At 31.7% G+C, this 12,595-nt stretch overlaps 1 protein-coding gene across 3 annotated transcripts; it reads left to right on the top strand.

Annotated features, from left to right (window-relative positions):
* Nucleotides 1-296: 296 nt before the first annotated feature.
* On the top strand, nt 297-12,304 carry KLRK1 (killer cell lectin like receptor K1). Of its 3 annotated transcripts, XM_070619076.1 has the most exons (9): nt 322-472; nt 1,145-1,260; nt 1,511-1,616; nt 2,940-3,047; nt 5,039-5,131; nt 5,348-5,383; nt 5,746-5,897; nt 6,189-6,292; nt 9,906-12,304. In XM_070619076.1, the coding sequence occupies exons 3-9, from the start codon at nt 1,529-1,531 to the stop codon at nt 10,021-10,023; spliced, it is 699 nt and encodes a 232-aa protein (XP_070475177.1). In that variant the 5' UTR covers nt 322-472; nt 1,145-1,260; nt 1,511-1,528; the 3' UTR covers nt 10,024-12,304. The 3 variants fall into 3 exon arrangements, with proteins under 3 accessions (XP_008506666.2, XP_070475177.1, XP_070475178.1); XM_008508444.2 differs by lacking the exon at nt 1,145-1,260 and having other exon boundaries at nt 297-472; XM_070619077.1 differs by lacking the exons at nt 1,145-1,260; nt 1,511-1,616 and having other exon boundaries at nt 327-472.
* Nucleotides 12,305-12,595: the final 291 nt, after the last annotated feature.

Below are 12,595 nucleotides of genomic sequence, written 5' to 3'. Positions count from 1 at the left end.
AATACAGCATAATTGATTCCACTTAAATTTATGATAGCATATGCACAGGATGATTAAGAAATTTATGTAATTTTCTTCTGTTTTTTCCACACTGTTCTTACAACCATATTTTATAGTTTTTGATTCAAAAAGCGATTATGTAATCCTATCATGTGTTTTTCAAAACTCTAGGAAACTTCTGATCACTGAATTCCTCATTTCCAAGTCATAAACTGATGTTAGGATCTAACATTTATTTCACCAATTAGCATAATTTTCTGTGTAGTTATTGGTGGAAGTACTGTGGTTTGTGCTTTGCTTTTTCAACAGGAAGATAAAGTCAGAATAGTATTTGTCATAGCTTTGTCAAGGATCGAAATGACTGCACGTCTCTAGTTTCAATTTTAACTTGGGAACTCAGGACATATCTAAATATTCCAGTTGTATAGGAAGCTTTCATCCACAAGAAGCAGGACCTTCTTTCTCTGATCAGGTGTGTGTCTGTGTGTTAGTGTGTGTGTGTGTGTTTCTAACAACTGTTAAGAAATGAGGAACGCTTGAGGTTTCAACCTCAAGAAAGTTTCTAAAAATATATACATTATAAGGCATTTCTAATTGTTTTTTAAGTGTTTGAATAGAATTACTGAGAGTAAGGAATGCTTATTTCTTCTGAGCTATACTTTTCTTCACTTTGTTCACTGATAGGTAATTAGGATATACTTATTGAAGAATCAGAAGTTAAGATGTTGCTATTAGATAGAAACTAGAAGAATTAATCGTTACATTTAGGATTAGAGAACTGAATTTCAATTTGAATTCTCACACTTACGAGTTTTCTGCTCTGTGCAAAGCACTTACCTTCTATGATATACAGCTTTATTTGCAAAATGAAACAAATTATATGTTTCTTTCAACTATTATTACCAAATATGAAAGAGCTTTGATTTTTAAGTCTAAGCACTATGCAAAATTACTAAATAGCTATTTTTTTCTAAGAGCTCTGCTAGGCACTTTAAGATATTACTATATAAACAAGTGTGAGATTATTTTTGTTAATGATGATAGTGATGATAACTTGTGAATAATAATGAGGAGGATATGGACAGAAGTTGAGTTAAAATGTACTAGGAAAAACATTTAGCAAAAATTCTTATGTCTTACCCAGAATACTTTGAAGAGAAAGCAATTATCACCAAAGGAAATAAAACAACTATAAATAGAAAATTATGTGTGTTACTCAATATAAACAATGGAAAACATTTTTGACTAAGTATCTTAAAGGTAGGTGAGTTAAAAACACCCATGATCTATTTTTGACATTTTTGAAATAATTGTTTATTATTTTATAACCAAGGGAAATAAAAATATTAATTTTACCTTACTTTATATGAATTCTCATTTCTATTCTTTCCTTTTCTATATACACATAGGGGAAATTTTTCTATATTCTCACTTTTCCAATCAAAATATGTCATCTCATCATAAGGAAAGAAAACAGAAAAAAGTAAATGCTCAATTTTATTTTATTTAGGAATCCTTTGTAAAATTAATGACTTCGGATTTATCTCCGGAGTGGACGAGCAATCATAATTATATGATGGGGTCGGTCCGAGATCGGTGGGCTCATCACAGCACAGGTATGTATTTACACATAAATATGTAGTTTGGCCTGTGTGCTATTTTAAGATACCCAGAATTTCATACAACCGTATAAGGCATAGGAAAACAATTTACTTTGGTTCACTTATGTTTATGTTCATTTCATGTTACGTTTATGTTATATTTTATATTTTAAATCAAATCTTCAAAAACTAGAAAACTTGTTTCCCCTTCATTTCATTAACTACCTAAAGTATAGTCTTACATAATTTGAGGCAACCTGAAATAGGAACAGCATTAGGACTTGGAGTTAGAAGTCAATTTCACTCAAACTTTTACCATGCTCTAGCTTTGAGATCTAAGGAAATCCCCAGCCTCTATGCACTTAAGTTTCCTTTTCTATCAAATAGAGATGAAAAATGTACCATATTTACCTTAGTGGAAGTATATTATTTTCAAATCAAGTGACATATATTTGAAAGTGCTTCTTAAACTAAAAGTATTATAAATTACTCACAGTTGGTAGTATTATATTAATTAAGCACTATGATTTTAGCTGCTTCTAAGATTCAATTTCTTTATCTACAAAAGAATATCTATCCTCTTCACATGTTGAATAATTAAATTACATGTTGTATATACAAAAAATGCTTAGTTTAGTTTTAGGAGTAAAAGGTAATTAGTATTATCATTTCATTTATAAAAGGCTTTTACATATTCAGTAATGATTGTAATTTCAAGAAGAGATCAAAAATGGTTTTTTACTTGTTTTGTTAGAGGCAGCATTTTTTATTTGTCTTTATCCTAAAATTTTACACCATAGTATTTTATTCATCTTATGTTCTTCGCTATAAAAAACAAATTAGACACACTAGCATTTACTAAATGTTTACTATGCGATTGATGTTATTAATACTAAATTCATATTGTTTTCTTTCACTTTTTAAAAATCCATACCTGGTTGTGTTGATATCCTTTGTTCTTCTTTCTTTCTTTTTGCAATTTGTGAAGTTATTATCTTACTAAATGTGGCTCTATGAATTAAACACATGTCTAACTCCCTAGGCCTGTGTCTTTTTCATTAGGTGTCTTTATTTTAATATTAGATTTCATTGCACATTAAGAATTAACGTATTTTAATAGTACATAGGATCTTGCTAAAGATATTTTGCCATAGAATAAATATAATTTTCTTTATATTATAAAGTGTAAAAATTATAATAAGCAATATAAAACAAAAGTGACTTGATTTTATACTTTAAAAAGGATATGAATGGAAATGGCAAGTTAAATTGTAAAAATTTATAACCCAAGCGGCAGAAAGGTTGTGACTCATATTGGCTTGAATTGTTTTTCTCCAGAGATGAGTGAATGCCATAATTATAACTTTGAGCTGGCAAAGCCTAGTACTTCTACACAATGGGAAAAGAGAAGACTTACATTAACCGCAAGCAAATGTGGAGAAAATTGTAAGTCCTATGTTCCATTTGCTTCTTTTCTCAGTGTACTGAGGTGAATCTTGGAAACTATGTGATCAAATCAGTGATAAACATTCAGTTTATTTTACCTTGATGAGGAAAGCAGAAATGAGATTGTCTAATATAATATTGGAATGCATAATAGAATTAGCAGAAACTGTTGAGTTGAGGATTTTTTCATGCCATAAAAACAGTGAGATTACCATAATAATGAGTGAGACAGCCGTTTCTAAGGGATCACTGAAGAACTAACTTTAAGAAGAAGTAAATAGAAAGGGAAAACAGAGAAGGCATACCAAATATCCTTCAGAGTTATGTTCTTAAACAGTATGGAAGCGATGACTTGTTTGCTATTCACAGAAATGTTTCTATTGGTGGTGAAGAAGATATGCTTTCTTATCAAGCCAGAATATCATTGAAAATAAAATGTGAAATAGCTTGCACAAAAAGGGAAACAATAGACTACTTTCACCTATGAATTTTGATTAAATGTTAAAAAATAAATGATTATCGAAAGATCACTTTACAAACGTTAATTATAGGAAAGAAATGTGCTATAGATAATAATTAAAGGGGAAAGATTGTATGATTATATATATAATGTTGAAAAGGTTTTGGATAACAATCAATATGAATTCGTAATTAAAAACAATTTAATTTTTAAAACCTATAAAACATAAATATTGCCTTTAAGATATGTATATATATTCAAAAGCTATCATCATGTTTATTGGTAAATGCTAGTAGCATTTTCATTATAGTTAGAAAAAGGCAAGAATTTTTACTATTATTACTATAAGTAATATTGATTGTTCTGCTGGTGCTAACCAACAGGAATAATCAAGAAAAGGAAAAAAGTAAATGATATGAAATTAGGAAATCTGATATGTGGACTTGATTATAAATAAGATATAAAAATTAATTGTCTTACTAACTACAAAAGCAAGAAAAATGTGATGAAAAAATTCTCTAAGACCAAAAATCAGAAAAATACACATAAAATTTTAAAATAAAAGTCCTAGAAATAAATTTATTAATTTAAAGTTGTGCTGACAAACATAAAATAAGATAGGCATATCTTTTATTCAAAGATAAAAACAACATTTTAAAGATGTAAATTATCTTTATATGGTTATACATTTAATGGAATTCTATTGAAAGACCAATGTACTATATTTTAAAAGTGACTGGTTCTTGAAAAATAAAGTTAAAATTTTAAAAATAATATTGCGTATCAGATTTATGCATTTAAAAATATGAATAATACTGCAGGGGAAGGTGTGTGCAAACAGGTGTTCAAATTAGATTTTGGTAGACAGTTTGGACTGATATTTTCAATCATTACAAAAATTATAAGTGCAAATGCCCTTTAACTCAGCAATTAGCCTTTCAGGAATATCTTCTAACAAGGTACTGAAAATATTATTCATATCAGTACATATAATAGCAAAAACTAAGACAAAATTTAAATACGCATGGAAAAAAATTAAAAGTCTGTCAATTATTAGATTTCTTTCACTTCCCAATGAAACACAATGCAAGTAGGTATTTATGCAAATTTGACAACAACTTTACAAGACATGATATGAAAGAATCACTAGGATATTTTCTTAAGTGAAAAAAATCACAGAATGTTTTCTATAGTTTCTTACATATGTGTTCATAAAAGAGGTTGAGGGAATTGTCCATGCTAATGTATCTGCATGGAAAATTTTACAAACTGATAACCATGATTTTTATGCAAGGCGAGAGACACGGGAACTTTTGGAAAGGAATAGGAGGGAATACTACATTTTTATACTATTATTTTTTAATCCTTTATAAAGTATTTGTGTTACCTATTCTGAGAAAAACAATTAAGGAAAAGGCACTGATATCACCCCCTACCATAAAGAAAACCTTTCATATTTATATTAAACATGAAGATGCCAGAACCCTTTACTCTTCTTTTCTCACCTTTCTCACTATTTTTTCTTTGACAGCATCTCCATTTTTCCTCGCCCGTTCCATTGCTGTAGCTATGGCGATCCGTTTCATTGTAATGGTAATGATATGCAGTGCCGTAATCATAAATTGTAAGTCATAACCGAGAAGTAGATAGCAGCATTGTTGGTCTAATGATTGTAATGCATTACTTTGATTAGTATTCAGAAGTACAGGAACATAAAATAGCAATATTGAATGTGTCCTTATATTTTTGCTATTAGTCTAGAAATTTGTCAACTACTTTTGTTTAGACTATAAGTTACTAACAACACAAACCCTTTTAATAATTATGATTACTTTAATAGCATTATTCAATCAAGAAGCTCCAATTTCTTTGAAAGGTAAGTGAAAATTTTCTAATTTTGAAGCACCAGTTGCATACACTTATATATGTTGGGTATAGGCGTGTATCCAATAGTGCTGACAAGACTATTTGAAAATGATTAATTCTTGTCCATACTTAACTATTTTTTATTATTTATTTTTTAACAGTAAGAGATTACTTGTATAAAGTAGAGGAACTTATTTTCGGCATCTCTTTCTCTCTATATGAATGTGTAGAGGCATGTCATTGGATATGACCATAATGGTTTAATTATCTGGAAGTTTAGAGTTAGAATAGAAAAAGTATTTAACCTGTCTAGAAAAAATCTGCTATTATGTTCAAACTCTGCAGAATCAACAAGATATTCTCCCTTTCTAGAAAGTTACTGTGGCCCATGTCCTAAAAACTGGATATGTTACAGAAATACCTGCTACCAATTTTCTAATGAGAGCAAAAGCTGGACCCAGAGTCAAGCTTCTTGTATGTCTCAAAATTCCAGTCTCCTGAAGATTTACAGCAGAGAGGACCAGGTTTAGTATCTGTTTTAATTTCTTTACCTATATTTAGTCTTGGCAACTCACTGACACATGAACTTGAAATATAAGAGAGGGACTAAGACTCAGAAAGACCAACCCCAAATCTTTCTGCATTAAAAATAAGAAAGCACAGAGACTGCAGGTATTATGTATGTGTTGTTTAAGTCAAAATTATGCTAGAGAACAGAATGCATTTTCTCCAAGTGTAGGAAAAAATGTTTAAATGATTATGACCTTGCATTTACTAAAATTCTTAACAGTGATTTTATGTGTGGTTTCAAACAGGATTTCTTTAGATTGCTGAAGTCATATCATTGGCTGGGACTAGTACATAATCCAGCAAATGGATCTTGGCAGTGGGAAGACGGCTCCATTCTCTCACCCAACCAGTAAGTCTGTACCAATAGGTCTCTGTTTGTGAATTTGTCCCTAAGCTACACCTATGATCATCCAACTATCATATTTTTCTTCACACAACACCAAGGTGTTCTCGTAATCTAATAGATTCAGCAAAAAATTCTTAGGGCCTAAATTTAGGAGATCATGGAGCAGAGCACCTAATACCAATAATAATGAGTAACATTAGTTGTTTGCTATATGCTAAGTACTGTACAAGACAGGTCTAATACTATGCTCATTTTATAGATAAGGAGACCAAATCAGAGAAGTTAAGTATCACATATATTCTTTTTTGAAGTTACTACCAGATTTACTGAGATATAATTGATTCAATAAACTGCGCATATTTAAAGGATACAATCTGATAAATTTTGACAAATATAAACATCCACAAAACCATTAATAATACCTAGATAATTAGCATGTTTATCACCTGCAAAACTTTCCCTTCACATCTTTGTAATCCCTCCTTCATTCGCTTTCCTACCTACCTCTTTCTGTCTCCAGGCAACTAATCTGCTTTCTGTCACTAGAGATTAGTTTGCAATTTGTAGAATTTAATATAAATGAATTCCTACAGTGTGTAGTGTTTTTGTGTCTGGCTTTTTTACTCAGCATAATTATTTTGAAATTCAGCCGACTCATAGCATGTATCAAGAGTTAATTTCTTTTTGTTTTTGAGAGGCATTCCATTAATGGGTGTGCACAATCTGTTTATCCTTTCATCTTCATCTGTTAATGGATATTTGGATAATTCCAACTAGTTGACTATTACAAATAAAGATGCTTGCTGTGAACATTTGTGTACAAGTCTTTGTACGAACATGGGCTTTTTTTCCCTTCCTACATAAATACCTAGGAGTGGAATGGTTGGGTCATATGATAGATATATGTTTAACATTTTAAGAAACTGTCAAACTATTATTCAAAGTAGTTGTGCAATTTCACATTCCCACTAGCAGTGTGTGAGAGTTCTAGTTCTTCTACATTCTGGGCAACACTTGTTTTGGTCAGTCTCTTAAATGCTGGCCATTCTAACACGTGTGCAGCCAGTCCTGGTGATCTAGTGGTGAAGATTTAACACTCTCACCGCTGCAGCCTGGGTTCATTTGCTGGTAGAGAACAACATCACCCGTCTGTTGATTGTCATACTATGGTGGTTGCGTGTTGCTGTGGTGCTGAAAAGCTATGCTACTGGTATTTCAGATAGTATCAGGGTCACCTTTGGTAGACAGGTTTCAGCAGAGCTTCCAGACTAGACAGACTAGGAGGAAGGACCTGGCCACCCATTTCCAAAAATAATGGCCATGAAAACCCTATCAATGGTAGCGGGGCACTGGCTGATATAGTACTGGAAAATGAAAGGATGATGCCACAAAAAAGACTGGGCAGGGCTCTGCTCTGCTCTACACAAAGCACTCATAGAGCTAATGAATATAGCCTTAATCCTTTGGATGAATGCTAGGGTAGCTCTTGACAAATGTCATTTCTGTCACTTGGAAGATCTGGTCTATTACTACACTGGTTAGTAATTTCTCTGTTCTGGCACAAAGATCAGCAACAAAACTTAAGTGGTTTGTCTCTTTTCTTTCAGTCTCATGATATCACAGGTGAAGCAGAAGCTCATTTTTAATTCTTTATTTCAAAAATATTTTACTTATTTGAATCTCTGTCTTTAATAAGTCATAAAAACAGCATCAATTTTTTTATTTTTTATTGCAATAACATTGGATTATAACATTATATAGTTTTCAGATGTACATCATAATATATTTTGAATTCTGTGTAGATTACATCATGCTCACCACCCAAAAACTAACTATAGTCCATCACCACATATGTGGGCCTAATCATCCCTTTTGCTTTCCCCTGTCCCAACATCAGCGTAAATGTTAGGTTAATTAAGGCTTCCTCTCTGTCAAACACAGTTTTAAGCACTTCATATGTATCTTCTCATTAAAAACTCTATTAATCCTACTCTTAAAAACCCTATTAACAAATATTACTTTTAGCCTAATTTTGCTGATAAGGAATAGAGTCTTAGAATGTATAATACTCTACTAAGCTATAAAATTAGTAATAATTGCAGCAGGATTCAACCATATGACTTTCTGACTCTCCAACCAGAATCATCATAATTATCATAATTACAGAATTAAATGACTAAAAACAAAACTCTCTTCATTGACTTTCAAATTTACTTTGCTATTTTAACGGTTAGTTAGCAGTGAGAAATGCACAATCTTTTACTGTCATATATTCCTTTCAAGTTTCTCCTTGTATTTGTTGCAACAGGGACTACATATCTTTCTACATAATTGTGTATTTGGAATTTGGAGGTCCCAGTACACCTTAGAATTGATGTGGAATGGCTTCATTTCTGTATGGCTTGAGATTTTATTTTTGACAAAAAAGAGTTTATTCTCTAGGAATATTGGTAAAATTTTTATCACCTCATCTTAATATTTCTCATTCTACAAATACAAAAGTTCCTTTTGGAAGCAAAACTACTAACATACTAAATTTCTGTTTATCTACACATTTAATAAATATTTGTTGAGTGCTACTCAATTTCCAAGAAGTATGCAGAGTTAAGTATGGAGATGAACAGGACATTCAAGAGCTTCACACCTCACACCTCAGTCAGAGGTATAGTTATAAACAAATAAGTATAATCCAGTGTAATTAGTACTCTGGCAGAAATGTGATGAGAGTTGTGTGGGAAAACAGACATAAAAATTGAAAAGACACATTTGAAAAATGAGATTAGAAAGAATGAGGCTCTAAAGTGCATAGATTGAGACCAACTAAGAGTGACTCCTAAAAATCCCTTAATTTTTCTCCTCTAGTGGCTAGTTGTTTCTACAAGGACAGAGTTCATTCTCTTATCCTTTTTAATACATATACTTATCAGACTTTGGTCCATTTTTTGTTTATCAGTTTCACATTGATGTAGCCTCATCATTCTTTCCTCAGACTTCTATTTCCACCTGTTTCTAGCATGAAACAAATCTAAATTTATTATATTAATTACGTAACTACAAAATACTCAAGATCCCCGGGCAAAATAGATATACAGATATAACTATCTCACATGGAATGCCTAAGCATACACATACAAATATATACACACATGCTTAAGTATGTGTAAATACATTAGAGAATTGAACAATTTATTTTATTTCCTTACCAAGTAAAATTCCATAAATCTTAGGAAGATTGTTATTTTTGCACAAAACACATCTGTTGACTTCTAAATTGAATTCTGAATTCATTTCTAATCTAAATATTTGTTTTAAAAATCATTTTAAAGCTAAATTCATTTCACTTAGTTACTTATATCAAGAGATTCCAGATTTTCTAAGTTGACTAATTTACAATGTATAAAAAATAGTGGCACATAATTTATAATAGAATGTAATTTTTACTTTTATTATCTGAGTTGGCTATATTTTGCATATCAGTGAATAAGAAAGACCAGACATGGTCCTAAAATCTCCTGAAATGATATTATTTTAGTACCTATATCTAAAATATTATTTTATTTTTGTATTTCTGCATTAATGAGGTCATGAATGTAATTTGTCCTTCTTTCTAATCTAGACTAACAATGGTTGAAATGCAGAATGGAACCTGTGCAGTTTATGGCTCAAGTTTTAAAGGTTATACGGAAAACTGTTTAACTCCAAACACATACATCTGCATGCAGAGGATTTTATAAAATACAAAGGAGACAAAGACAAAAAGCCATTCTCTGAGTGTTCTCCATGAAGAAAACTTCCAGAAGAAAATTCCACCAATGTTTATTGAGTTATTTTTCCACCTATGACACACAACAGACAATAACCTTACAGGGACTGATGGCCAACAATTAAAGAATTTAGCTTCGATAACAATATTTTGTTTAATTTTTTAAATTTTTGAGTAATGGACAGATTCATTTTTAAATTTATTAAACTTGATATCTAGGTTCAAACTAAATTTTAAACTGTGATTTTACTAAATACGCACACATATTAAACTAATAAGGCTTTTAGAACTTTTTCAACTCAAAACATTTGAAAGTTAAACTTAAAGCTAAGTGAAGGGTATATGAGGGTTCATTAAATTGGCTGTATTTGAAATTTTTCAAAATAAAAGTTGAAAAATCAAGAAATACACCCTCAAAGTTTCAGAAGGTCATTACTAATTTAGTATAGCACATGATATATTTGGCAGAAATCAAATTACTTCTTGCAATAAGAATATGGCACTCACTGCTATGAAACACAGAGAAATGAGAATCAAGTTTGGGGAAGACTTACCAGGCTTCTGGGAAAAAAATAACAACTGAGTTGAAACCTGTGGAACGACTAGAAATTGTCTGGGCAAATTATTGGAGTAACAGAGTTCTCGGCAAATGAAATAACACTTGCAAATGTTCAAAAGTTGGAAGAGTCTGTGACTCTAAAGAAAGCCAGTTTGATGGGAGCAGAATGAGACAAGAGAGGAGCATAGTAAGTGGTAGAGAAACAAGCAGAGGTTAAATTATTCAGGGCTTTATATACTTTATTAATAATTTTGGATTTTATTCTAAGTGTAGTTGCCATTTGTGTGCTTTTTGAAGATGTGGGTTGAACAGCATTTTAGGGGGAAATTTGTATACAATGCCATGGAGAAAGTTATTTTCTACATAGTCAATCAAGGGTCAAGGAATGTGTTGATCCAATTAATTTTTAAATTATTGTGCAGAGTTGTAATATGCACCACTCAATTAACAAAATTTAACATTTAGTCACATTTGCTTTAAAATTTTATTACTGAATATTTAAGACATAGAAAACATTCCAAAAAAGCACATAGATTTGCTTTGAAAAAGTAAAGCAACATAAACGGGGCTATGCTTCTTTTTCTGGAAATGAGGAAGAGAAGATAGGCTGATATTAGGTCCCACTGAAAATAACCAAATAAGTTTCATAACATTATTGTACAATATATTATAGCTTGGGGAAACATTGCTGAACCAATAAGAAGGTAACAATTTTGCAGAATCTCAGAATTCAGTGAAAATTGGAATGCCAAGAGAAAAGCAATCACAGAAATTGGCTTTCATTCTGAGAGTTTATAGTAAACTTGGGAAAACTTACTTTCTGTTTTGATGGTTGTCACGGAGAACTGGGAACACAAGACAAAGCTGAGGGGCCACCTACCCTAAAGGGTTAAATTACAAGTGCTCTTCCTGAAACTGGGACCCTCAAAGGCTACAATCTCACATAAGAAATAACAAATAAAGCCTACAATTCAGGAAATAGTAATGGGGACCCAAGCAAATCTGTGTATGTCACCCTAAAATATGCCTCTTTGACATAATTATTTTGAGCTGAAGAAAAGAAGCAGCTTGAAATCACTGTCTCAAAGAGTTATCTGCACCCCGGTGTTCATTGCATTATTATTCACAAAGCTAAGACATGGAAACATGTGTCCACAGACAGATGAACAGATAAAGAAAATTTCATACATACAAATAATAGCCAAAAAAGGGAAGGGCATCCTGCCATTTGTGACAACATAGATGAACCTGGAGGATATCGTGATAAGTGAAATAAACCAGACACAGAAAGACAAATACCGTATAATCTCACTTATAAATGGAATGTAAAAAAGCCAAATTCACAGAAACAGAGAGAGAATAGTGGTTACCAGGGGCTGGGTGTTGGGAGAAACGGGGAGATGTTGGTCAAAGGGTACAAACACTCAATTATAAAATGAGCAAGTTCTAGAGATCTAATGTGCAGCATGGTGACGATGGTTAACAATACTGAACGGCAGTCTTGAAAGTTGCTAAGAGAGCACATCTGAAATGTTCTCACCACTATAACAAAAAAATGGTAATTATGTGAAGTGATAGATGTGTTAAACAATCTTATTGTGGTAATCATTTTGCAATATATACATTGTCCACCTTGAACTTGCACAATGTTATATGTCAATTATATCAATAAACCTGAGGGGGAAAAAGCCTATCAGTGGTTTCCTTTTATCACATACACACACACAAAAAGCAGTGAACACAGGAAATGGTCTCTCTACCTTTCTGTTTTTCTGCCTAAGGGCAAGATATAAATTCTCCTTTACTGCAGACAGACTCCTATCAGCCCAGGAATCTGCAAACAAACCTTACTCCATTACTTTCCTCCCACATATTTACCTTCCCACAATTTGCCACCTTTGGAAGCTTAAAATTGCTTGTCTTTGTCCTATCACTTCTCTACAGATTGTTCTTTGTCTTGTTCTTTGTTGAAGATACTATATGA

Source organism: Equus przewalskii, chromosome 5 (assembly GCF_037783145.1).
Source record: "Equus przewalskii isolate Varuska chromosome 5, EquPr2, whole genome shotgun sequence".
Classification (NCBI taxonomy): Eukaryota; Metazoa; Chordata; class Mammalia; order Perissodactyla; family Equidae; genus Equus; species Equus przewalskii.
This window is presented reverse-complemented; position numbering and strand designations above follow the sequence as displayed.